This window comes from Strix uralensis, chromosome 1 (genome assembly GCF_047716275.1).
Source record: "Strix uralensis isolate ZFMK-TIS-50842 chromosome 1, bStrUra1, whole genome shotgun sequence".
NCBI lineage: Eukaryota > Metazoa > Chordata > Aves > Strigiformes > Strigidae > Strix > Strix uralensis.
In genome coordinates, this window is record NC_133972.1 from 132,362,265 (window position 1) to 132,388,752 (window position 26,488).

At 41.7% G+C, this 26,488-nt stretch overlaps 2 protein-coding genes and 1 non-coding gene across 3 annotated transcripts; all 3 read right to left on the reverse strand.

The window, feature by feature from the left end:
• Positions 1 to 1,529: 1,529 nt before the first annotated feature.
• RPS20 (ribosomal protein S20) lies at positions 1,530 to 4,378 on the reverse strand. Its single transcript, XM_074881515.1, has 4 exons — positions 4,222 to 4,378; positions 3,002 to 3,101; positions 2,174 to 2,247; positions 1,530 to 1,753 (listed from the first exon to the last, which is right to left on the reverse strand). Exons 1-4 carry the CDS (start codon positions 4,222 to 4,224, stop codon positions 1,571 to 1,573), a joined length of 360 nt encoding a protein of 119 aa, XP_074737616.1. The 5' UTR covers positions 4,225 to 4,378; the 3' UTR covers positions 1,530 to 1,570.
• LOC141935174 (small nucleolar RNA U54) lies at positions 2,329 to 2,393 on the reverse strand. Its single transcript, XR_012626498.1, has one exon. It is a non-coding gene; the product is annotated as a small nucleolar RNA U54 (small nucleolar RNA).
• A 17,581-nt stretch (positions 4,379 to 21,959) lies between the features above and the next one.
• On the reverse strand, positions 21,960 to 23,029 carry MOS (MOS proto-oncogene, serine/threonine kinase). The gene has a single exon (XM_074893740.1). It carries the CDS (start codon positions 23,007 to 23,009, stop codon positions 21,960 to 21,962), a length of 1,050 nt encoding a protein of 349 aa, XP_074749841.1. The 5' UTR covers positions 23,010 to 23,029.
• Between the last annotated feature and the right edge of the window lie 3,459 nt (positions 23,030 to 26,488).

Here is a 26,488-nt window from a genome sequence, read left to right on the forward strand (position 1 = left end):
AAGAACATAGGTCATTTAGGTATGTTTAAGAGGCACGTGTAAGTGAGAGGTACAGCCAGCTGGAAGCCGATAAAAAGCTATTTCATAGCATTAGGTTTTGACCAACAGGAAAGACCAGACAAAAATGATGTCAAAGGCAGCCAGCCCTCCCTAGATCCCCCCAAGGGCTTTCAGTCAGGCTGTTGGGTCAAGCACAGGGAAGACTGCTTGGGTTAAAGTAGTTAATCATAGACAAAGGTCAGTCAGCCTCAGCTAGTAACACTTCTAGTCTGTTACTTGTTCGCCAGTTTAGCCCTTTTTAATCTGCCTGGTGTCACAAAATCAAGTTATTACCATGTTTTTCAGAGCACCTCATAAAATACAAATTTTAAAACTAAGGCTAGAAGTATTTGTCAGGCAGCTCATATTTTTAATATACTACCAGAAACTGACCTTTAGGAAGACATGGGCATTTTCTTCTCTGCTCACACAGTTGAGATGCTTCCCAAGGAAGCAGGCGTGTCACAATCTGTGCGTGTAACTGCAACTAAGTTCCTCACCTCTCCCTTCTATCAAAGCTCTTGAGCCTGCCAACGAGGTGGACAGAATCCTTCTAAGGCTTTAAATTTAATGAAATTAAGACAAGTGGGCAGATGAAGGGACTCTTGAGTCCCCTGAGTAAGAAAGCTCAAGCTTTAGCCACAGTTTTAGTTCTTAGCAAATTAAATGGGACCTCAAGCTTCATACTTCTGCTTAACTAGAATTCAAGTTCTCTCCTATGCTTGAAGCATAAGCAGCAACCTGATCTTAAATGGATGAGTGTTCTTTCATTTAACTCGGGGCTTTGTCATGTTGGTTTAAGAATTAATCATAGTTCCTTTAAGGATTAGTTTGCAGAGGAAAAAAAAAAAAAAAAAACAACCACCAAGCTTGCGAGGCCTAAGTAGCAGCAATGAAAATGGCTGTTTTATTGCTTTACATATGAAGCTTACCTTTAATAATACTTTTAATATTCAAATCTATGGAAATCTAAATCTAGAAAGACAACTAGTTTTGTGACTCTACATGCAAGTCTAAATAAAGAACTTGCTAAATTCAATGTATTCACCACAATTGTGAAGCTTTATACCTAATAACCTCAGGATCCTTTGCGAAACGCATGGGGGAAAAAAAAAAGCCAAGGAAGCCAACTGTTAGTTCAGCCTCACGTAGCAAAAACTAAGAATTGAAAACTTGGTAATTTACCTAAATATCGATTTTAATGCTACTGCTTGTCTGGGTATAGACTAAGATTTCAGCCAAAGTTAAATCCTTTATGGAAAATGTATTTTTAATAATTTAAGTGCTGCACATCCATACAGTCTCCAACCTCCAATGAAACTATGATGCCAAGTTTCATCTTCCTGATGTTTACAACTGGCACAGTCTTCCTTAAATATCATACAATTCTCTCACATTGCATTTTGATTATGATCTCTGTTGTCCTTCTTCATGAAAATCATCACAGGGCTACCCAAGACTCTTGGCACGCATATAAAAACAAACAGTGATGAAAATTTGTAAATCAACTTTATTTGACAATGACCATCATTTAGGCATCGGCAATAGTAACTTCAACTTCTACACCTGGTTCAATGCTGATGGAAGTGATCTGCTTCACGATCTCAGAAGGGCTGTGTAAGTCAATGAGCCGCTTATGGATACGCATCTGGAAACGATCCCAGGTCTTGGAACCTTCACCACAAGGCGTCTTCCTGGTAGTGATTCGCAGAGTCTGAAGAAAAATCATAAACAAGGTATTTAGTTGATGTACACAGAACACTAATCTACAATCAAATCAATCCACTTAAAAATATTCTATGGTATCTATGTCATTGGAAAATCACTTCTTAAGTTCTATTCTACTGATGTTAACACTCCTTCCCTATATTCAATTTAATGTAAAAAAAAAAAAAGGTCATGATTAAAATAAACTGAAGGACAGAAAAGCCCCTTCCCTGTACAACATGTTTCGCACTAAACAGCTGCTCCAAGCATCAAAGCAACTTGTGAAGTCATTATCTGTTTACACTGGGTCACCCTCAGTTTAGTAGCACTGCTTTTCATCTCAACTTTTTTTTTTTTTTAAGAAGTTTTAAGTGCACATTTGCAGAAAAAAACCGAACTTTTAAGACAGGAAAACAGTGTTAAGTACCTTGGTGGGCATGCGAACAGGTCCTTTCACCTTTAGGTTTTTTTCCTTAGCGCCTCTGATCAAGTCAGCACAGACTACAAAAAATAAAATACAATAGGCTCAGGTTTGTGAGTGGGGTTTTTGCTTGTTTCCTTAAGTGAAGATTTCAAACAAGAAGTTGGCTCAGAATAGCGTATGAAATTATCACTGCCATTCATTCTAAGGGTTATCCTCATAGCCAACCATATACAAGTAGAAGCGTTACGCCATGGTGAGCAAAATCATGTCACAACAGTAAGCAAAAGCCATCACTACAAGTTTAAGCTGTATTTAAGCTGTTATCAGCCTGAAGACCCTGCATCAAACAGTGATTCTACAGCGTTTACATTATATGATTAAAACACTGGCAAAGCCAGTTCCTAAACAAGATTAAATGAATTTCTTAAAGAATGTTAAACCTCTAAACTAAACTCTTCATAACAAGAGCGACAAAATATCAATCGAGAAACATGTGCCTTTCAGTTCTTATACGTGCAAATAGCGACAACTAAAACCCCCACAAGAACTACAGGGAAGAAGCTGCATTCTCTTATGTTAGTCATTATGACATGAAGTTTTCATCATGATGAAAAACTAACTAGCTTCCATTAAAAATTAAATTGGAATCTACTTGTCAGTGTATGATGCGCTTTGGGTTGACTTTGTTAGCCAAGTCACATACAAACAAGCAAATGCTAACATCTTTAATTACAACTGGTTTCAATACATTCTATTTTGCAATACATAGTATCATATATATCACTTATTACTTAACAAGCTACCCCAGTTAAAAAAGAAAGTATCACTCACCCTTCTCAAGGGATTTTACATTGCGACTTGTCAAAGTAATTCTAATGCGATGAATTGCTACCTCTTGTTCCACAGGTGCTTTGCCGGTATCTTTAAACGCCTAAAACATTGAAGTTACAAACATCAGATGTTGCAGTCAACACCAACTAATGCTATCCGCAGCCTCTTAAAAACAGACTTCTAGAGTGTAAAGAACAATTTAGCTCTGGGACTATTTTATCCTACTGACCAGATGAGATATCCAAAGACTACAGTGACACGGAAGAAATGGTGGGAACAGAAAGGAAGGGCAAAGTCCTAACTGCTCCGAGGAAAAGCAGTTTTTTAAGCGTCTAACTGCATCTCACGGTGGGAAGCTGCAAGAACATCCCTCCCTGGTTTGCCTATATACAGTAGGCTGTCCAGTTGCAAATATTCCTTGTCCTCAAAAATAACACATTTCAGATTTCACATATCTTACAACTTAACCTCACCACGAATTAAGTAACAAAGATATCAACAAAACACAACAACTTAAAACAGTGAGAACAAAAAGGGGCATCTGGCCAGAAAGACTAATTCGGCCACTCGGGAAAGCGATCTGCGCTTACACAATTAAACGCTTGCAAATAATTGGGCGTTAATGCGGACCAAGTGAACTGATGAAAGGAAATAACAGAGAAAATACAGAGGAAGAAGGATCTTAAAAAACCGTGGATGAAATATGGATTTTCTCTGGCTGACGAGATACTATTACCTGTCGTATTAACTGACGCACATTCCTCTAATAAAAGCCGATTTTAAGACCCAACGCACAAGGCCCTGCCAGCCCCACTCACGCCGGGTGGAGGTCGCCCCTCTCCGCCCGCTCTTCCCGTCGAGCCAGGCCCCGCTCCCGAGGGGGAGCTCTGCCAGGAGGAAGCGCCGCGGCCGCCGCGGCCTGGTGCGTCCCGGGCTCACGGGCCGCCCTCACCGCAGGCCGGCTCGGGGAGGGGGGGCCCGGCGCAAGGCCCCGGCCTGCGGCGCCCCTCTCCCGCGCCCCCGGCTGTCAGGGGCCGCCCCAGCAGCAGGGGACCCCTCACGCCCCCCCTCCCCCGGGGCCGGGACCGGGGCCCAGGCGGCGGCTGAGGGCTAGCCCCAGCGGGACGCACACAGCCGCCCGGGCCTGGCGGCCACGCGGCGCTGCCGGCCGCGGGAGGCGGCGGCCGCTCTCCCCCCCCACCCTCCCTTCCCCGGCTCACCATGGTGGCGGCGGAGCCTTCCTGACCGACTTATTCCCGGGCGAGGGACGGCGCGGGGCCCAGCGAACAGCGGTGAGCCAGGAGGCGGCGGCAACTGGCGGGCGACCGGCGCGGGAGAGGAGGGCGCGGTGGCCGCCGGGCGTTTATATAGCGAGCGGCACCGCCTCCATCCGGGCGTTGCGCGACCTTTCACCCCGGAAGCGCCGGGGAAGGGAAGCGGGACCGGTGGGGCTTGGCCTCGGCCTCCTGCACGGCGGGTGCTGGGCGGTAGCGGCCCCACGGCGAGTAAAGAGGGGAGAGGGGCACTGGGCGCGGCGGTGAGGGGCAGGGGCGGCTGCCGCCAAGCACCCGGCAGGGCTGGGCTCTGGGGCCCGCCGCGGGACCTGCCGAGCGGGCCGGTGTCCGCGGCGGGGGCGGTTCGTGGGGCTCCCGTGCCCCCTGCACCGGGCCCGGCCGGCGCCGTGGGGGGCACAGCGCCCTTCCCTCTCGGGCCCCGTGGGCATCTTGCGCTCCTAGTTGCCTTTACCTGTAGACTTCGGCTTTCTGCTGGGGGAAGTACCGCCATTTGGTATACGAGCAAGTCTTTATGGCTTCGAGTGATAGCGAGCCCGTTCCCGTATAAGCCTTTTTATTTTTCTTTTTAATCGTTACTGAAAGGGGAGGTGTGAGAACGGAAGCTTTTAAGTAAAAATGCTGGTTTCATTCATTCTTAAATTTAAGAACTTAAACTCATTTTGCTCATCGAAGTCCTGTTATTTATTTAGATAGGGCACTGGAAGGATGCTTTTTAATGAGAACAGCCATTGGTTTAGCCTGGACACTAATAACTGTTGGTCCCAAAACAAGTATTTTGCTGAGAGCTTGCCAGTTTCTAGTTATGTCTCGACTCGACAGCTTTTTTTGAACTGGAGAAACATATGCTATGAAATGGTCACTCTGTTTATCTTTTAAAAATAATAATTCTAGTATGGGATTTTGTTTAATAATCATAAACATGTATAAAGTTAGAAAAACTACTGCCACCTTTGGAAGCTTAGTAATTGCTACAGTTACTCAAAAAAGCCTGCTTGGTGTTTTAATATGAAGTTACTTTTGGCTATGACACTGCAGTTAATACAATTTTTTTCCCCTACCAAATGGTTTATAGGTCTTCATATGGTCTTTAAACCTTATGTGATGGAGTTAACTTCTGTATGCCAGTTTTTCCATTGTGATGCTCGATTTTAGACTTGTTTTGCATTTGGATTAATTTGTACTTGCTTCATGAAATCTCTGGTTTACTAATAACTTCTTTGGACTAGATGCTATATTCTGATCAAGCAATTCCAATAAACATGGATATAGAAGTTGTCATCCTGTTACTGCTTCCTGAAATACAGCAATGTCTTTTGCCAATGGAGGTCACTACTTGAAAAATCTGTTTTGATAGTTGTTTCTCTGGCCTCTTCTTCCCTGCAATGAAAGCAGCATTTGGTCCTGGTGGTTAGTTTTCTGAGCCATTTAACAATTTTGAACTCACTTATGCATAAGGAACCCATGTTTACTCTGTTATCAGTTATTTCAACTACTTCCTGAGGAAGTTTTCCATCTATAAGTGTTTTATATTCATCACTCTTAAATATGTGACCTCACACTGATCATGCTGAAACACTTAATTTTCCAGTAATTCAGATGGTTCCCAATCAGCAGTCTTGCTACATTATTTACTTGGAGCTTTTATGAATGTTCTTAGTAAACTTTTATTTCCAGATAAAATACTGAGTAGCTTGCTGCCAAGAACTGGTTCCTGTGGGATTCAATTAGAAATATGTGTGACTGAGTTCTTGTTGATGACACAGACCTGTCACCTTAGTTTTAAATTACATGTGCACAACTACGCCAGTTTTCTGTGTCCTGTTGAACAAATAAACATACAAATGTGTTTCATCAAGACTGTTCCTATTGTCTACCAAAGTATGCTGTAATTGCATGACAGAAAAGTTAGTCTGAAAAGATACATTTTCCATACATTTAAGCTGTGTAATTTAATTAGAATTTCCTCACTTATTTCTTGTTCCTATATCAAAGAGTCAGTTGGGTTTTTTTTCCTGGGATTAATGCAAGGTTGACAGTAAGTTCCCAAATTTGTTCCTTTCTTACTTATTTTTCTAGTATTGGCACCACCTCAGCTTTCTTTGAGGTTTGTTTTTTTTTTTTCTGAGCTTCCCCAGATTTCTCAAAGCTTATGGAAAATCCACATTAACAGCACACAAGTCTCCTTTGCCAGCTCTTAAAATTCTTGGATGCAAGCTATCTGGAGCTGCTGATTTAAAAACCGCCTTACTTCTGTTCCTATGTTTAAGGCTATTGTCAGAATTTTCTGATATATGTTGTTTTTTCTCCACAAATGTATAGCAGAAATTTACCTGAAATTTCACCTGCTTTCTCTGAAATACACTATTAAAAAAAACTCCTTCATGCTATTCACATGAGTAAATAAATATCCATTGTAAATACAACTTTTTGCTTACCTTCTGAATATTTTGTCATTCTTGGCTTCTAATTTGTATTTTGTTATGCCTGCTTTTTCTTTGGTTACATACTGATTTTAATGTAGGTCTTTCTCCCCAGCTAATGCTAACTTTTGTTAAGAGATTGAGTTTGGATTTACAATATACTGTTGGCATATGCTTTTTAGATGAAGCTTCCAGGAGTGTTTTCCTCATGTCACATAATTAAGAAGATAAACAATTAAGAAGCAAGACATGCTTTTAACATGACTTAGTAGGCTGTAGCAGAAACAGTTTAATACCTAATTTTGTCATTTACCATGCAGAATATTGTTCCATCTGCATTTATGACACTTTCTGACTTCATTTTGTTTTTTATAGATTACTGGGGTTTTTTTCTCCCTTTCTTTGACCAGTTCTTCAGAAACAGTACTGAGTAATGAACTGAGTATTTCGTTATCCATATATTTTCCACTAGCTTATAGTAAAACCACTTAGATTCAATTTATGCTTCCAGATTAGTAATTCAGTTCCTATTAATTAAATATGTATGCGTAAGGAGATAGGTTCTTGTCAGGTTTGTAGTAATTTGTTTAATTTTAGCCTGATAATCTTTACTTTGTGCTGAATGAATGGTCACCTGATTCTTTAACTACTTAATGCCATTGCATTTAATCTTGTTAAGTTTTGCCTGGGAAGGTTGGTTTCTTTTTTCTCCTCTGTGAGAGGCTAAATTATACAGTGTTTTGTCCAGAAAAGATGTCCCAGTGTTCTACAAATCTAAATCCATTTAGTCTAGATGTCAATTAACCTTCTGTCTTCCTTTGTTCCTGTGACAAAAAGGATCTTTGAGGATATCTACGTGTTCTTGTAGTGCTAGAGCGGTCATAATTCAAGAGTAGGTCCTGGTATGAGTCTACTTAAGTGACTGAAGAGTTAACTGAACGAGCATGTGCCTGCTGTCACTCAGCATCTTCTAAAGTATTGTAATAACTTCTTGAAATGAAGGCTTGTGCTGTCTTCTGGTGAATGCTGAGCTCTAATGCCCCTTTGGGTGGTTCAGAGGACAGACATATTCCCCAAGCTTTGCAAATTGGCTTGTGAACACCATTTATTCTTTTGAGTAGATCTATTTAACTTATTTCACACAGGTGGCCAGTGGATGGTTTTGGCAGGGCTCACACTAGCTTCCTTAAATCTGCTTTGTCATTTTTCATAGTGATTATTTGATATGGGCAACTCTCTGGAAGGTATGGGTTATGCCAGCCTAATGCCTCCAGCTCTTGCTTTCAATGGTGATTAACATATTCCCAGAATATACTCCTATATTTACTTGAAAATCACTTCCTTCTCCGAGGTCTTTGAGATCTGACCACACTTTTAAAGATTTTGTTTGAACTTCTGGTCATAAAATACCTTTGAAGCAGGATGATACTTGAGGCTTCTCAGGAAATCATCAGTAGGTGGTGGAGTATCTAAATCAGCCAGCAGCAATCCAGTGAAAGCTATTTTCAAGGCTTTTAAGAAAGGCTTCAGCATCTGCTTGGTCTTAATTGTAGGTATCTGCCCATCCTCTTGTGTTAACTTGAAGTTACTCGGTTGTATCATGTCTCACAACTCTCCTCCAATTTCTGTGCTCAGCAGTTCAATATTAGCTGTTAATAGCCCTTTGTCCTCTCTAGGTTTTGAACATCTGTATTTACTGTGTCTACGGGTGCATCAGCTTATTAAAACTTCCAGAAAACCTACTGGAACTGAAAATATCTCCCTTTTAAAGATTGATTTGTGTAGCTGGGTTGTTGCTAACTGACAACTAATGTTCTCTGCAGGTAGCAGATGGACAGAACACACAGTGCATGAGCACCAGTCTGCAGCTGGAGTTCTTATAGTGCACCTAGCCTATCCATTATAAATTTTCATGCCAATTCTGCCATAAAGCTCACCATATAAAAATGCACACCCACCCTCAATATACTAGGCTCTCTACCTTAAAAATTTCTCATGTAACCATGGAAAACATGAACTACATCCATGACTCGGAAAAAGAGCAATTGTGCTTTGATGGAGTCTTTTACTGTTGACAAATGTTGCTGCAAATATTAAGAGACTTTTTCAAGCGGGCAACATGAACTTCATAGTTATCGCCTCCAGCTCTTTCCTTCTAAATACGTACTTTACACCTGACAGATAATACACTTGACTTCTAATATCATTGACCTGGTTAGAGCAAAACTTCTCCTTTGTCAGCCTGTTTTGCCTCTTTCTTCTGACATAACTCACAGTGACAAAAAATGCATAGCTGCTAATGTGCTAAAATGTTCCTAGTGACACTGAATTTGTGATAGATCACTACACTATCTTTGAACACTCAGGACTGAAACTAGATTGTACATCTGGGCTGCTTTCAGGAGGATATTTGAATTTGTCCTGCTCTAGTTCAGTCTTAAGATTTTTTTTTTCTGAAATTCATTAATTATATCTTCTCTGCTTGTCTGGAAGAATGTTTGTTGCCTCTCCACTCCTTGTTCTACAGATGTGATGCTTCTGTCAAATTTGTAATAATGAAACAGCAACTTACTGCAGAGAAGAATTGTGCAACTCATATCGTCTTGACAGCACCAAGGCGGTTTATTGTTAGCAGCATGTAATTTGCTAGTAATCAGTGAACTATGTATTGTGGATCAGTATCAGCAATATAACAGAATATAACAGAAATCACAATACTAGATGCTTACGAAGTGTTAATAAGCACCCACAACTTTCTACATACATACCCTTCTACAACTGACCCCACTTAAGTATTCACAGACTTCTATCTGCACATCCCTTCTCTTGCTAGGAGTGTGGGTTATAAATGTACGCTCCCGCTTTTGGGAGTGCGGATTCCCCTGTTTCTAAATCCTTTTTGTTGGAAAAGTGAGCATGTGCACCTGTGCAGCTAATCCACATGCTGGTGAAGGTGTACCCTGTGGGTGCCCTGAGAGGTGGGTCCCTACTGCAACACCTCATCTCCTGTCAGTCCCCTGGCCTGTATGAGGAGTAACATGGCAGCTACTTACGGTGTCCAAGGGGGAGGATGCTGTTAGGCCTAGACCTGCTGCTCAGGTACTGCTTTCCCACCCCAAGGTTTCTTCCAACAATCACAAATTCTCATGCTGCTTTTCAAGCTAACTTTTTTTCTCAGAAGGCTCTCAGTAATCTAATCCCCTGGTTACTGTTTAATCTGGGTGATCATCGTTTTAAGCAAGCTTTGTTACTGTTAATTTCCTCTTAGTGTTATCAGGTTTTGGGCAAATATCCTCTCAGAACATGCCGATTTGGGTATTCTGTTCACACACACTATTTACACTCACATTCCTACTGTATCATCTATTGTTATCCAGGCAACGTTACCAAGAGGGGGCATGCAACTCCTGTACAAAAAAGTCCCCAGCATCAGTCCAGCGATAATGGAACTAGTGGACACACAAACAAAACTGTGTTTTTGCATTCAGTTTTCATTTTGGAAATCACCTTCAAAGACTTCATATGTGGAAAAGTTAAGTATAGAAACGTATTCCAAACTACACAAATCTCTCCAATCCAGCTTTGGCCACTTGAGGCAGCACCACTTGGCACTGTTTGTTGTGCTCTGGTTTACTTTGAAAAAATACAGTTCAAGAGGAATGCAATAGTTTGTAGCACATGTTGAAAAGCTGCATCTACTCAGATAATATCTACGGGACAATTTGAACACAGCAAGCTGTTTTAACAACCGAATTGAAAGTGGCTTCCAGGATGCAGGTTGGTTTGCTACACTTACCTTGCTGGCTTCTCTACAGATGCTTTGTCCTCAGAGTTTTTAGGAACTAGCAGTACATGCTGGTGCATACGAACTGTCACAGAACCGTGCTAATAAAGACTTTGGAGTTGTCTTTCCTCCTTATGTCTGCCTCCTGCAAAGACTTTGTGGGAAGCTACCAGCAGCAGAGTGTTTGCATGGTTGGATGTCTGTCCTTGGGGAAGAAAACAATAAATTTCACAGCAATTATGTTTACCAATATATGTAGTCCACATATATTTTTGTCCATGACCCTCTGTCTACGGTTTTAGAACTCAGTTATGAAGTCACTGATCACATTTTTTTTCTTCTAAAGACCAGTTTAATCTAATCTAATTCTTTGGCGAGACAGAGTAGGAGGGAATTGTTTCACGGTGCTTGTGCTGCCTCTCTATCATGGAGCAGGGATAATTTAAGGAATGATCCTGACCTCACACTGCCTTACGACTAGAGGAAAAACTTCTCTTGATATAGAATGCATCACTGCATCATGTTGGGTTTTTTTGTGAGAAGTTTTTTCTCATCCCTTTAAGATCCATTTCCTCTCTGCGATATTGATCCAACTGGTTTTCAGATGATGAACGTTTGCAAGCACAAAATTTAACAAATGCTTGCATTAGATGACAAGGAGATTTAAAGCAACGGGGAATCACCATCTTGATGGTACAGGACTATTAGAGCAGGATATTAGTTGCATCTCAGAATTTTATCTAGATTACATCCAGGTGTCAGACTGACTTCTGTGGGACTTGTGAAGAGATGCCCTTCCCAACCCTGGCATCTGTAAAGAAAGACTAAAGCCAATTCAGAAATGCTTCTGTTGTGAACCTGACCCTCTGTGAAGTACCGAAGTTAAATTACTCAAAACCTGACAGAAACAGGAATAATAACATAAAACTTAGGACCTGGAACTAAAGGAGATACTGTGGTGTTAAAGATGTGCTTTAGAAACAGGAATTATTAGCCACCGAGGAAATCATTACACTGTGATTGTTCAGAACAGCTGGTCGGATCCACAATGTAACATGAAAGTGATCCAAGAGGCATCAAATATTAAGAAGTTTTGGTTTCAAAGCACTTGCTAACTTCTCTAAAAAGCTAATGTGGCAAAGCAGCAGCTGCAGCGTACTACGTAGAAATTATAAGGTTGCGGTAGGGGGTCAGAAACAACAACCATAGAGTCTGTAATGTCATTTTATAGAAGACCCAGCAGTTTTGTTTAAGAGAACAACTTACAGGAGAGTACAGCAAGTCTAATAAACTTGTCTTTCACCTCAATATACAGCAGAAGTTCCTACTTGTCATGAAAACAGGGCTTGTACATGTCCTTTCAAACCAGTCAATAAAGCATCATTGCTACAAATATGGAATATAGTTTGGTTAGTCTCCCAGGAAATAATATAAAATGGAAAAGTCTTTTTCCCCTGCAACAATCACTTAAATGTTGTAAGAACAACTATATGTAGATGCATATGATTGCACTCCCAACATTCCTACTACCTCCGTGCACTGTGAAAACTAGCAACAGGTTTTCCAGACACAGATCAAGGGGAGCAGTATTGTCTACTGGTTTAAAACTGAGGAAAAGATAGTATTAGCGCCTAAGAAGGTTGTGGTCAAGCAGTCAATTTTTAGGCAAATAAAATTAATTTTTGTGGTATACATAGAAGGTGGTTTTGAGTATGGTAACAATGTCCCCTGAAAAAATTTCCAGAAATATTAATATTTGTAATTTTTTCAGCATTATGATCTCATATTTTTCTTTTAAGTATAAAAAACATCTATTACAAAATAATCTTTCAATAATTATAACTGTTGAAAGATGCTTCTGAGAGCACCCAGCAGGTACTTCCTGCCCCCTTGCAGCAGGTATACTTCCTTTTTGAGCATCCCTTGCATGTTCAGAGGAAGAACTGCTGCTCATACACACTTGTGAAATGTTCCTGGTGTGAGGTAGAGCCAATCACTTCATTCTGGCAGGCACAAACGCTTATGCTAATACCGAGGGATTGATTCTCCTCTTTCTGGAAAAAAAAAAAAAAACAGCACAACTTTGATTTAGAAAACTGAGCTTTTTACTTTTAAAATCTTATGTACGTAAAAGAAATTTCTTTTCCAATGAAGAACCCACCATTACCTGTGTACTAGTATACATTGCTAATAAAGTATAGCACTAATCATCATCACAATTAGCACATAGTGCAACCATCAAGAAAAAAAAGAAAAAACCTCACAGACCGTTTGGGGGCTGGTAGTGGTTTGCAGAGCATTTAAAATGAGCCAGTTTTTCATTTTGATGGGCCAGGACAGTTGGGTTTTGGGGGAGCTGGGCATGAGGAGAAGGCTATGCTTCTTTTAACTAAACAAGAGACTACTACAAACTGGTGGTAATGGTGACGGCTGAGCTGAATCAGTGGCCTTGTCTAATTTTAAGCACTCGTTCAAGACCCTTAGTTTAAATCATATGGGGTCCTGACAGTCCAGTGGGCAGGTAGCTCTAGCATATAACACAGAAATTCACATGCCAGCATAAACTTAAGTTTCAACGAGAGCTTCACTGATTGAAAGGCTTGTAGCAAATAGGTTTGGTTTTGGGGGTATCTCCCCTCTCCCTCTTTCTGGCTTGTCTCACTGCCTCCTCCAGCCACCTCCCTCATCTCCCTGTGCAAATGACTCTTTCATACTACCCTTGCTATGGTTGCTCAGGTAGTACTAATTTTTATGATTAGGAAACTTTTTCAAATGCTGTTTGCAATTCAGTATACGATTTTTTTAAATGAACTATGCAAGTGTGAAAATGTTTAAAAAAAATTTAAAGACATTTATTTCCTCTGAAAATCAGCTGTTGACAGAAATGATTAATTAAATCTTAAGAATATATTTTTTTTCTCCCCTTTAAATTAGAAAATATCTAATAGTGATCATTTCACTTCCAAGAGCTATGCAAGGATTGCCAATTTTAAGGGATGTCTGGAAAAGTTCTGTCACTTTCTATACAAAGAGAAATTCAGGTGACATTCATCTACTGGCATGTCAGTGCAATGATACATTCCTTCAAAAGCTTTATGTGTAGCTTTTGGGTTTTCTGCAAACCATTTTAATGAAACTTAGATAAGAGAGAAACAAGGATGTGGCCAAATATATGATATCTCTCTAAACTTACTGTACTATATAATATATACTATTAAAAAAATCCAGCCTCCCCAGCCTATGAGTTCCCATATTTACACTCAGCTTTTTTACTATCTCTAATTCAGGTGCAACTTTCTATACTTGTCTCTGGGGCCAGCTTCACTTGTGCCATATTTGAATCAAAACCCTTTCACCATTTGTGAAGTAAGCAGTTGAGAAAAATACATGGCTTGAAAATAAAACTGGTTTTCCTTCCACCCTTTTGAGGGGAGTAACTTAAAAAGAGCTGGACATTTACGTTTCCAATTTGCAGCCTACTTTGCTCTTTGTAGCCTGGCACATGTGCAGTAGAATATTTATTAAGTTATGAATTACCCTATTATCCCAAGTGCCCTGCAAAGGCAAATGCAATCACCTCCCTGCTCTGCTGAACACTCAGGCTATTGAACTTCAGGCTGGGTAGAGAGTGAAACTCAGCCTCATGCTTGGAGAAGTCCAGGGGCGGATGGTGCCTCTACTATCAAATTGTCCCATGGCATCCTTAGCTGATGGCAGACTGGGATAGGCGCCAGTAGACTTTTTTTTGTTCCATTTTCCTCCTTTAACTGGTTTTAAGGCTTTTCATTTGACAGGCAGACAAATATTTGGCAGCTGCGTTAACTGAAGCATAGAAAGAGGCTCTTTGAGCACTGCATTAAGGTATTTGAAGCAGATAAATGGCTAAAATAAAGTATAAGTAAAATGTACAAAGTACAGTTAATTTTAAAAATAACCATTCATTTTCTACCCCTATTTTCATCTTTGTTCTAGTGGATGAATTTATAAGAACAGATGCCAATGCTGCAAAAATTGATATACAAGTCAAATAATAAGCATCTACTTAAGTACCCGTTGAATTTACAAATATTTGTGGTATATTCTGTAAAACATTTTTTTGTTTTGTTTGCTGCAAATATATCTTACAACAGAATACTAAGCAACCCATACATCTTTACACTACATCTTCATGCTTCCCATCCTACCTTCTGTATCAAGGCTCACCTCCAAGTTATATAGTATTTTTATCATTTGAAGATAGTGTTGTTACCTCTCTCTTTCTGGACTGAGATAAAGCATGACAGCAAAAAAAAAAAAAAAAAAACAAAAAACAAAATATGAAGTGACCACAGAAGAAACCTCCAAGCAAAGACAAGCAAAGAACAGAACAAGCCAGGAGAGGGTTACAGAAGCTCCTGGTTGATGGAAAGCCAGAAGCTATGTCAAAGAGAAACAGATAACTGTTCCCTGCTTAATTATCAAATATGTCTAACTAATATTCACACCCACTCCACCCCCAAATAAAGGGAGCATCAGAATTGTAATTTATGCTTACTTTTCTTAAAACTCCTTATGCGATGTCTGTTGATATTTCTATTTGGGAACTAAAGACACAAAACCTTCAGTAATAGTTACAGTAAGTGAAGAGCAGTACAGAATGATAAAATTACACTTCCATGCTTTTTCTGTTCATTCTTTCTCATTCTTCCTAGAAACTGTTTATTACAATTGCATAATTCCTGTGCCTCTAGCCATCCTCTCTTGTCTTTCTTATTATAATCACTTTACTGCTAAAGTAATTTTTGCACTTCACAGAATTCAGGACAGCATATGGAAGTTGCTTTTCATTGTGAAGAAAAGCAGGAAAAAAATTTAATTTTGACCTAAACCCATTTCACCACTAACTAGCATTGGTTCTTATTTGGGGATTCAGTTTGAATTCAATAAAATTACACAAAATGTCTTTCTTAACTGCACCCTGTCACATTTTGCATATGTGCTCATTTGAGGGAAAAGAGGAGACACATGGGAGATTGGAGGTGGTGGAAGCTATTAGTTAGAAAAAAAAAAGAAAAAAAGTCCATAATTAGAACTTCTAATTCATGCTTTTCCTTAGTAGACAATGTTATCTGTATAACCAAGAAAGCACAGAATACAACACTCTAATATGGTTAATATGTCCAGAGCTACTGCTGTTGATGACTAGACATGAGAAAGCAAGCGCTTTACAGTATCTTCTTTATATGTACTTTCTGAAATTAATAAATGCAGCCAGATTTGATAGTTAGGTACTGGGAGACTGATGAGAACTAGCTGAAGTTTCTGTGCAGGTTGTGGTTACCCCAGACTGCTATGAGGCAGGAGCTAACCCACCTGGTTTTCAATAGTTAGCTATCAGTGTTGCAGAGCTAGAAGTTTGAAAGGCAGCTTGTGCTACTTATGAACAGAGAACATAATGTGTTTAACATAGCATGTTTGTTAAACAAAACCATAAAAACAGCTCACCTTGAGAAAACGGCCACTGTGACATGGCATCCCAGGGTCCCAGAAATGATACTTAAGTTGCTGCAATTAAAAAAATACCAAACCTAAATACAAAAATAGTTTAATTTCCAAGGAATATAATTACATCAGGCTGTGGATGTTGGTTGATGGTAAGACAAGAGACATCTAACATTTAGAAGCTGGGACAAATGAGACTTTGTTCCTTCCTAAGAGTACAGCCAAGGTGCATGGTTGCTCTTATCTGAGGAGGTCCTGCCTGTTCTAAGCAGCAGGTAACTTATGCCCTGAAGAGAACATACCTGGCACGGCCCAAAGACATATTACAATACCACTGTGCCCACACTTACACTGATGTTGCATCATCTGAATCTGTGCAATATGGGATCCCATACTTCCAAATTTTCTAGACCCTACAGAGCCAACGAGGACACGGATGTTAGTTCAGCCTTTCAAACTCATTATGCTTTTATATATACCCTGCCAAGACATTTAGTTCACAGAAGAAAATGATGTCCCTTTTTATATTTGGTTGGCTGGATGATTGGGCAGCCTTACAAAGGATCCTCAGCACCAGCTTCACAAGTGTTTTGTGCTCAGAAAGCATAGCAAAATGTTGATGACAATTACCTGGTTGGAGCGCTTTCTCCAAGCCTTCAATAAATCTGTTTAGGCTGATCAAGCTGCTGGTGATCAGTTCCAGTAACGAAGAGAATAAATACACCAGGTACAAGTAGCCCTTAAGGCTTATCCTGACTTATAACCATGTCTTGCTAACCAGCTGGAACTGTGCTGCATACATATGTATGGGGAAGGAGGGATAAAGAACAAAACCAGCTTCTAGGAGGACTTAGGGAAAAATTTGGATGAGCAGAATCCCGTAAGAGTTGTAACACAATTGTCTGCAACTGCTCTGCTAGCATCATGTGCCTTCTGCTAACATTATATATGGAGGTATGCAAGTGTGACAAAGTTAAAGAGCAGTGTGCAGGTACACTGATTAGCTTTTATGCCAGCTTTAGAAGCAAGAAGGCATCTTTTAAAAATCTGAAGCTTTGTCCAGGTGAAGAAAACAGAAAGGATAAAACTCTGGTGGATTAAATATAAAAATAGATGGAAAAAACCCTCAAGAAAGTAACATAAACCCCATAATTTATAATTTTCAGAATATCAAGAAATCTGTCAAGCTTCGTGGGAAAGGGAAGGGACCCTAATCGTTGAAACCTTATTCCCCTCAAGACAAGAAAGCCATTGCAAAGAATCACATATTCCTTGCATGCGTGTTGCCCCTGGAGGAAACACAAAATAGGCTCATGCTAGAAACATTTTTGTAGGAGAACTCAGGAGCTGTCTGAAATTCAAGCATCTATAAATGTTATTACACTTGCAGAACTTTTGTGGTTGGAAAGGACCTCTGGAGATTGTCTAGTCCAACCCCCTGTTCAGAGCAGGGTCAACTAGAGCAGCTTGCTCAGTGCCGTGTCTGTCCAGTTGGGTTCTGAGTATCTCCAAGGATGAAGACTCCCCAACATCTCCAGGCAAACTGTTCCAGAGTTCCTGACCATCCTCACAGTAAAAATGTTTTCTCTCGCATTTGAATGGAGTTTCCTGTCCTTCAGTCTGTGTCCATTGCATCTTGTCCTGTCACTGGGCACCACTAAGAGCCGAGAAGAGCTCCATCTTTACTGCCTCCCATCAGTAGTTACAGAAACTGATAAGATGCCCCTGAGCGTCCTCTTTCCAGGCTGAACAGTCCCATCTCCCAGCCTCTCCTCACATGCTGAGGTTCCAATCCCCTAATCAGTTTAACGGCCCTTCGCTGCACTCCTGGTCCAGTACACCCATGACTTTTTTGTTCCGGCAGTCCCGAGCTGCCCACAGCGCTCCAGATCTGTCTCAGCAGGGCTGAGTGAGCAGAGGGGAATAATCTCTTTTGGCAGTGCTCTCGAAGAGCTGGCAACACCCTTTTAGTGCACCCCCGGATGCTGTTGGTCTGTTTTGCCGCAAGGGCGCACAGCTGGCTCACGTTCAGCTTGGTGTCTGCCCGGAGCTCCAGGTCCTTTCCTGCAAAGCCGCTTTCCAGCCGGTCGGCCCCCAGTCTGTACTGGTGCATGGGGTTATCCTCCACCGGGTGCTGGAATTTGCAATTCCCTGCCTTGATTCCCATCGGCACATTTCTCCAACTTGGTAAGGTCCTTCTGAATACCAGCACAACTATCCGAGGTATTGAACACTCCATCCACTTGTGCATCATCTGCAAAGTTGCTGAGGGAATACTCTGTCCCATCATCCAGTATTTCCAAGGGAGATGTCAACCTATACTGGGCCCAGTATCGATCTCTGGCATGCATCACTAGTGACTGGTCTCCCACTGGACTTCATGCCACTGGTCACAACCCTTTGAGCCCAGCAGCTCAGCTAGTTTTCACTCTCTAGCCCATACTTCATCAGTTTCTCTAGAAGAACGTAATGGGAAACAGTGCCAAAAACCTAAATTCAAGATAAGCAACAGCCATTGCTCTCCCCTCATCCAGTAGCCAGTAATCTCATTGCAGAAGGCTACCAGGTTGGTCAAGCATTATTTCCTCTTCATAAATCCATGCTGACTACTCCCAGTAACATTTTTGTCCTTCATATGTTTGGCAACAGTTTCCAGAATTATTTGTTCCACCACTTTCCCAGGGATTTAGGGGTGAGGTTGACAAGCTTGTAGTTTTCAAAATCATCCTTTTTGTCTGTCTTGCAGATAGGAGTTAGATTTGCTTTCTTCCAGTCCTCAGTAATCTCTCCTGACCACCATGACCTTCCAAAGATAATCAGGAGTGGCCTCACAATGACATCAGCAAGCTCTGTCAGCATTTATGAGTGCATCCCATCATGTCCCACAAACTTGTGTATGTCTGAACATGTTCCCTAGCCTGATCCTTCTCTACCAACAGTAAGTCTTCCTTTCTCCAGACTCCCCACTGATCTCTCAAGTCCTGCATGTTTATTTTTTATGTTTGAGTTTAATCAGGAGCAACTTGTTTATCCTTGGAGGCATTCTGCCGCCTTTGCTTGATTTCCTGCTCATTGGGGTGGACCAATCTTGAGCTTAGAGGAGGTGATCCTTGACAATCAACCAGGTGTTCTGAGCCTCTCTTTTCTCCAGGACCATATCCCATGGAAGTCTTTAAGAAATAACCTTCCTAATTACATGGTTAACATCTGTACAAGATACATTATCAGATACTACATTAAAGAAATTAATAGGCACACAGATGCAATTTGTTTAGAAGGAGCCAATATTTCCTTGGTTGGAAGAAGTTGTTCTTCACAATTGTGTTGTATTATATTGGAATTCTTTAGGACCACCAACAGCATGCAGATAAGAAGCTGGTTGATATGTTCCCTTTGGGTTTCCAAAGGTATTTGAAAAATCCTTCACTGCAAACTTTAAATGTACTAAGCAGCCATGTTTAGGAGAAAAAATCCTGGGCTGGATAAATCAAAAGACAGGAGCAGAGGATAAAAGTGTCAGTTACCTCAACTAGACAAAGTGCCCACCGGTGTTTCACAGGGTCCTGTGCTGCTCAGCACATCCATAAATGAAGTGCAAGAGGGTGAGCCACAAGATAAACAAATTTGCTGATGGTGGAGTTTAGGACATTGAGTGCAACAGCCAGCTGCAAACTGGCAGAATGAAATTCAAGGTAGATTGATGTAAAGTGAGGCAAACAGGCAAAATAATCCTCATCACATAGAACCATGGATTCTGAGCTATCAGGCCTGAGATGTTTCTGACTATTAACTCAAAGCTCATTGGCAATCAAAAAGAAACAAACCAGATCTTAGAAGTTACTAAAAAATAGATAACATCATTATGACAGCAGATTATGATGTGCCTACTTCTTGAGTGCTGTGCAGTTTTCACTCCCTCTCAAAAGAGAATGCAGTAAAATTGACAGAGACATCTGCAGAGCTGATTACTCTTCAAGAGTAGGTCTTGGCCATCCAGTATTCTTCTGTCAAGTATAACAGAGAATTGGAAGGGTGCTTGATTTTTCACAGAGACTCAAGTAGCACTTACTGATGCTAAAGTATCACAAAGCACAAAATACCAAGTTTCTAGCAGTTTAAGGAACAATCCACCTAGACTGGCAAAATAAGTACAACACATAAGCATCTAGGAACTACTGAAAAACTTTAATTCCATTTTTTATTATATTCTTTTGAAGACTGGAGAAACATTTTTATGTAGGGCTTAAGGTGAGGCATGCCAATGGCTTTATCCAACATTTTATCTTACATGCCCTCAGCTAGTTATTTTAAGAGGTAACTGGCTCATGATAAACAAGAAATATCTTACAAAAGTTATTAAAAGAAGTTATGCAACAAAAAAAGTTCTGGTTCTATAGCATAATTATTTTGACAGAAAACAGGGAATCTATTTCAGAATTTACCTTAGGTTTTTGATTCCAGCCAGCATTTTACAGTTCCGTGTAAGGGGGACAGAAGAGCAGGAAACAGTTAAGCTTAGATATGCTTTATAAACCATTAATTTGAATGACCAACCCAAATACCATTAAGACCTACAGAATAATCTCAAATTCACATAGTTGCTCATTTCCAGGATTTCACGGGGCTAAGAACAGATGTGTGTCAGAAATCAGGAAACTGGCTCAATTCCGTTGGGATTTTTTTCCAGAATGGAAGCAAGGGGTAGGAAGGGGAAAGAAAGAAAACAGTTTGACTGAAACATCACTCTTTCTCCTGTTTTAAAAAGAAGCGGAGTGTCTGAGCAGAATGGCAGTATCAGCTACAGCAGTCAGATCTTCATAGCTCCAGATAAGGGTTGAGAACTGGACAGATCCATAATTATCATTTCTGATAAATCAGGGATCAGAGCTGTTTGTCTTTGGCATTGCCTACAGCACTTCCTTTCCCAGACACTTTACAACCAGATTAGGAAAGATAGTAGATAAGACAGAAGCAGTGCAGAGGATAGTTCAATAGTGTATGCTTTGAGCACTGGCAGAGTATCATTATTACAGCTTTAAGCAACCTTCCAGTATCTTGTCTAATACTGACCCATGCATTACAAAGGGTGAGTAATCAACCCCTTACCCTGATTTATGAGGTTTCTGTATCTATACATCTCCCTTCCTGTTTCCCCCAACTATTTTTTTTTTTTTAAGTCACCCGTACCTCCAAAATCTGGGAACTTTCTATTCCACACAGGATGCTCATATAATACTTCAGATACTAAAGTTTACAATATACCAACTAGCAAGTTGCAACTAACACACCTGGTAGCACAGAGGTCTTCTAAAAAGCACAGGTTGTTAATGTATCTGCTTTACTCTTAATAGCCTTAGACTGACACAAAGGTTCCTTATTTCAATGGGGAGATTGGGTAGTTCACATTTTCCATTTCAGAAACAGCATACTTACTGAAATTAAGTACATCTAAGAACCATAAAAAGCCCCACTGACATTCTGTATTTATTTTTCTGCATTCATTGATTTGTGATGCATACCCATTCCTTGGTAAATGAAGAGGAAAAAGCTCAAATGCACAAACCTAGCTAGTGTAAAGAACTACTCATATCTGACATTTTGGAAATACCAAAAGGTATTATGTACAATGAACCTTCCAAAAGCAGCCCTTCTCTGTACTTCACTCACTTGAAAACCATTTTTCTGCACATCACATTCCCTAGTTTCTCCCTGAGCAAGGCAGCACACAAATCAACCAGAAAAAGTTGTATTTGCCAACATCTTGATCCTTGCCTCTATCTCCTCCCATGGTAAAACCCCACAGTTTTGTTAAATCTCTTTATTTATAATCTTATAACAAAGCAGGTTTTTTTTTCTTAGTATAAAAAACAGCAACAAAGCCTTTAGATCACAAAGGGGCTAAATCCATTATGTTCAAAGAAATGATGGAGGGAAAGAAAAGTCAACAATAAAAGAAATGTTAAGAGTCCTGAGTTTTCCTAGAGGCTCCCCTGGAGGGCCCTGAGGCTGGGAAGCAGCTGGGCTGCACTCAGGCGCTCCTCTACATTAGCCTTCCAGCAGCAGCTAATAATGCTCTGAAGTCTCTGGCCCACTGGTGACTCGTGGAAAACAGCAGCAGCCAGCGAAGGCCGTAAGTTATAGGCTACAACAGCATAGAGCACATACTGCCGCTCACCCAGGTAGGGCTGCTCTCGCATGACAATTTGCCAGAGTGTGATGGCAAACGAGTAGATGTCTGCTTTGGCAGTGACCCTCTCTCCCTTGAGGAGCTCCGGAGCACGGTGTGTGTATGTGCCCCCTTGCTGGCAGACATGGGGACTCTGGGACAAGCCCTCCTCCAGCTTCTGGGAGCACCCAAAGTCTCCAATCTTGCACACTCCCTGCTCGGTGATGAAGATGTTTGCAGGCTTCAGGTCCAAGTGCACAATGCCCTGCGAGTGCAGAAAGGCTAAGCCAGTCATAATATCACAGGAATAGCACACAGTCTCTTCCATGCTCAGGGCCTTCCTTTCATATCCTCCTTCATCATCCTCACCCTGTCCCCACACGTCACCAGTGCCATAAATTACATGGTGCAGGGTGATGTTGCCCACATACTCCATAATGATGGTGCCCAGGCTGTTCTGGCTGGCCGGGGCACACGTGCTGGCAGCCACCACACGTACCACGTTACTGTGCTGTAGCCGGGCTACGTTCAGCTCACCCCAGAAGCTCTGTCGTGATGCTAGCCGGTTTTTGCTGCTCTTCTTCACCTGCTTTACAGCCACAGTTGCACCATGGTAGGTGGCTTTGTAGACAGAACCGAAGCCCCCAGAGCCTAGGGGCTGCAGGAGGCAGAGCTGCTCCCAGTCAATGGAGCACCAGGACAGGCGTGGAGGCAAGCGGCGAGTCCTGACTGAAGGAGTTCCCCCCAAGAAGTTTTTTCTGTCTTTGCCAGGGATAACTAAGGGGCTGCTGCAGGGTCGCAAATCCGCAGATGGGGAAAACTCCAAAGGAAGAAAACAATTAAGAGGAATGGGTGATGGCATAATAAGATGGAAAAAATAACAGGCAGTTAGTTACTAAGACAGAAGACTGGAAAGTTTCCCTGACACAAAGGACTCTACAGTGCCTTCCAAAGCCTTTTATTCTCTTTTCACCATCCTCCCTCCCACCCCCAAATGAACTGCATCTGTCACAACTAGCTGAACCCAATCAGGCTCACCTGGAAACATTCTTCTGCAACCCTGACTAAATCTCTAGAAAGTCGAGGCAAATGGATTTAAAGCTACAAAGATATTAACTCATATGTATTTCACATCATTTCTAATCTCAAGAGAAAAGGAATATGTTTTGCCCATTGAATGCCTCTAGCAAAATGCCCCAGGAGTAAATAAAGCAGGGATTGGTGAATGCGTTTCACCGTGGCTCCCGGCAGGAGTGATCATCATCAGATGCATTAAACATCTCAAAGCCATTGTCAGAGGAAGCAGCTGAAAGGGCGAGTGCTAGCATTTGATGAGGCTATGGCAGTCATAGCTAAATATAAAAGTGTGTTTGTAGAAACCTGCCACTTAATCATAACTGGGGTAAGGGGACTGGTTTGGCTGCTCAGCTCTGCCTATGCAGGACAGCAACCTTAATAGCAGCATAAAGACAAATGATTGCTCTGTATCATCTGTTGGATGTAGTAACTAGAATTGTACTTAAATATTTGCTCATCTGCCCATCATGCCCCATGCAGTTACTGCAGGTGTGTATTTTATTTCTGGATCCTCCTTGGAAAACTTATTGCTAAATTCACAGAGCTGTTCTGGCAGAACTAAAACAAACATAATTTTGCCTTGCTGTTTCCAGTGTTTTTTCAGAGGGGCTTTTGCTCTTTTGACCTGCTCTTTTGACCCGCTTTCACATATTCACAATGCTCATGCTAACTGCTTGATACCTGCTGTACTGCCCAGGCATCAGAATACCCTTATGGGACCTATACAGCAAAGTGCTTTTGAATATTGCAGTATCTTTCTGTAGCTGTTGCAAATATCTTGGAAAGCTTGGTCCCTGTTTCCCACCTCCTTGCCCTCCAGAACCTTCCTCTGGATGTCAGCTTTGCCAGTATAGATCCTGCTATGGGACTTCAAAGATTGGCAGTGCCCATTTCTCCAGAGCTTACTTCTGGGCAGCACTGGCTCTGCAGGCAGTTCCTGCAGAGTTTTCCTGATGTTTTCTGTTCTTTTAGTTTTGCTTCTCTGGGTGAATAAGATGCAGCACAGATGTGCTGAGGGAGGTTTCAGGGGTGCTCAGAACATGCGCAAGGAGAACTGGAGTGTTTTCCACCTTGAGATGTGTTCAGTTGTTCACCTCAACAGACAAACCTAACGTCCCAAAGACATCTTCTGACCCTACTTGAACTCTAGATCAGCTTAGCCCGAGGGTTTCAAAGGCATCACTCTGTAGCGAATCAGCGATGGAGATGTTCCCAGGTACTGAGATTTAGAGCTATCAGGAGAAATTTGTCATCACAATTCACAGGGAAGCAAACTTGGACCAGAGATGAATAAGAATGGGGAATCTGGGTTATCACCTGCCAGCGTGAAACAGGCTGGTGAAGAACTAGATAAACAGGTGCTAAATATGCATTATAGGAGTTGTTAACAAGCAAGAGTGCAAAGAGTAAGGGATGCCAGAGGGTCTCTCAGTGGCCCTGTGTGACGCGACTGCCTGACTGCACAAGGCTCCTCTTTCCTTGCCCCTCCCAGAAGGGACTCTACTCGTACAAGAGGCCCTGGACTCTGGTGCTATCACACACTTCGAGCTTTCTGTTGTAAAGCACAAACCAGCCAGGTAATAAATACCCTGCTGCTGCCCCCTCCTAGGGGCAGCAATGGGGCTTGAGGCACTACTCAGTTGCACAGGGATGCTTTGGGGGTGGGGGAAAGACCAAAAGGAGCTTTACTGTAGTTTTAACTATGCAGTGAAGTAACATAGGGAGACAACAGGCATTTTCCACTCCTTTTCTGAGCAGCACTGTGATTTTATGCTTGTACGCAAAAGTCTTCACTTTTGATCTTTGCAGACAATGTTTTCTAGGCAGGTGAGTTGTGACGGAAATGAAAAGCTGCACTAAGCAGATTAAGCTATACTGGAGAGAGAAATGATTTTTTATGCCTATTTTCTGGGTGCTAGTAGGGCTTTCATTTTTGCATGAACTTCTGTGCCATATAGTATGTAAAAGCAGCACTGAGACATCTCTGCTATGAATTCTCCAAGAACTTCAGCCTTCTCATGGGAGAAGTGCACTTGTTACAACCTGTAATCACCAGGTTAAGGTGGCAGAGAGGGTTCAAAGGGAAAATTGGTTGAGGGAGAGGAGTAGGTAGAAGGATGTGTGGATAAAGGGCCTGAGAGTTAAACTGACAACTACAGAAGCATATCTGGAGACTGTGAATGCTGCAGTAAAATCTATGCTCATAAAACAGAGGGTTAAGAGTAGGGCTGTTCCCAAATTTCTTTGGTTAAGTCTCATTTGGAAAGATATAGCAGACCTTCCATACTATTTTTTTCAAACTCCATGTCCTCCCCACTCTTTCCAGCTGTCCCTTTTTTGGTAATTTTCCTGTTACCTTTTTTCTGTTAGAAACCTTTCGGTTTTGCCCCTGTCATGGCAGGCATGTTGTATTGTTCTTGGGGAATACACTGAATTTTTGAGGAAGAGTAGTGGTGTATTTTGGGATCTAAACAGCCTTAATGTAACTTACTGTTCTGTCTCAAGCTGACTGCAGGGGGACATCCAGTGTCTTTCAATGTGAACACAATTAAAGCAGATTTAAAAGCAAGCAGGCTTTTATTCTTAAAAAATGTTTTCCTGTAATCCATTGATGACTCGGCCCTGAGACTTCCCACAAGACACAACTACTGTAGGACACCCTTGCCACAATTCACAGCCCCGTTGAGCTCCAGCATTACTGCAGGCTGGAAGAGGGGGCCGCAGCGTGGCCCAGGGAGCCGTTTTTGGAGGAGAGCAGGGCTGCTGGAGGCAAACTGTCCCTTCCCTCCCTGCTGCCCTTCCCTGGAGGAACCCACAGCATCGCGCAGGGCACCCACAGCAGCCTCCAACCACACTGTTCCCATTCCACTGCTATTTCCACAAGCAAAAAGGAAGCTGTATGAACCAGAAGTCATCGGCAGAGAATGCAACAGGAACTTTTACAAGTAACAAGAGGGAAACACACAGTCTGTGTCCTGAGGGCTGCAATATGTCACAGTTACCATAACCTGCGGCAGTGATGGTTTTGTTCCAAGCTTGTGTGTCGTATTTCTGCAAGTAAAACGTGCCTGTGCATCCGATGCTGCAACAGCTGCCCAACCTAATCTGTGTTTCCAGCTGAGAAGGAATACGGAATCGGTCTTGCTCGGTTCACCCGTCTATATTTCATTTGTATATCAGGAATATAGAAACTCTTTGTTTGCCATTACTGTTCATTACTACTGCTGTTCGCTGGACAGAAGTCAGCTCTGATACCAAGGGCCT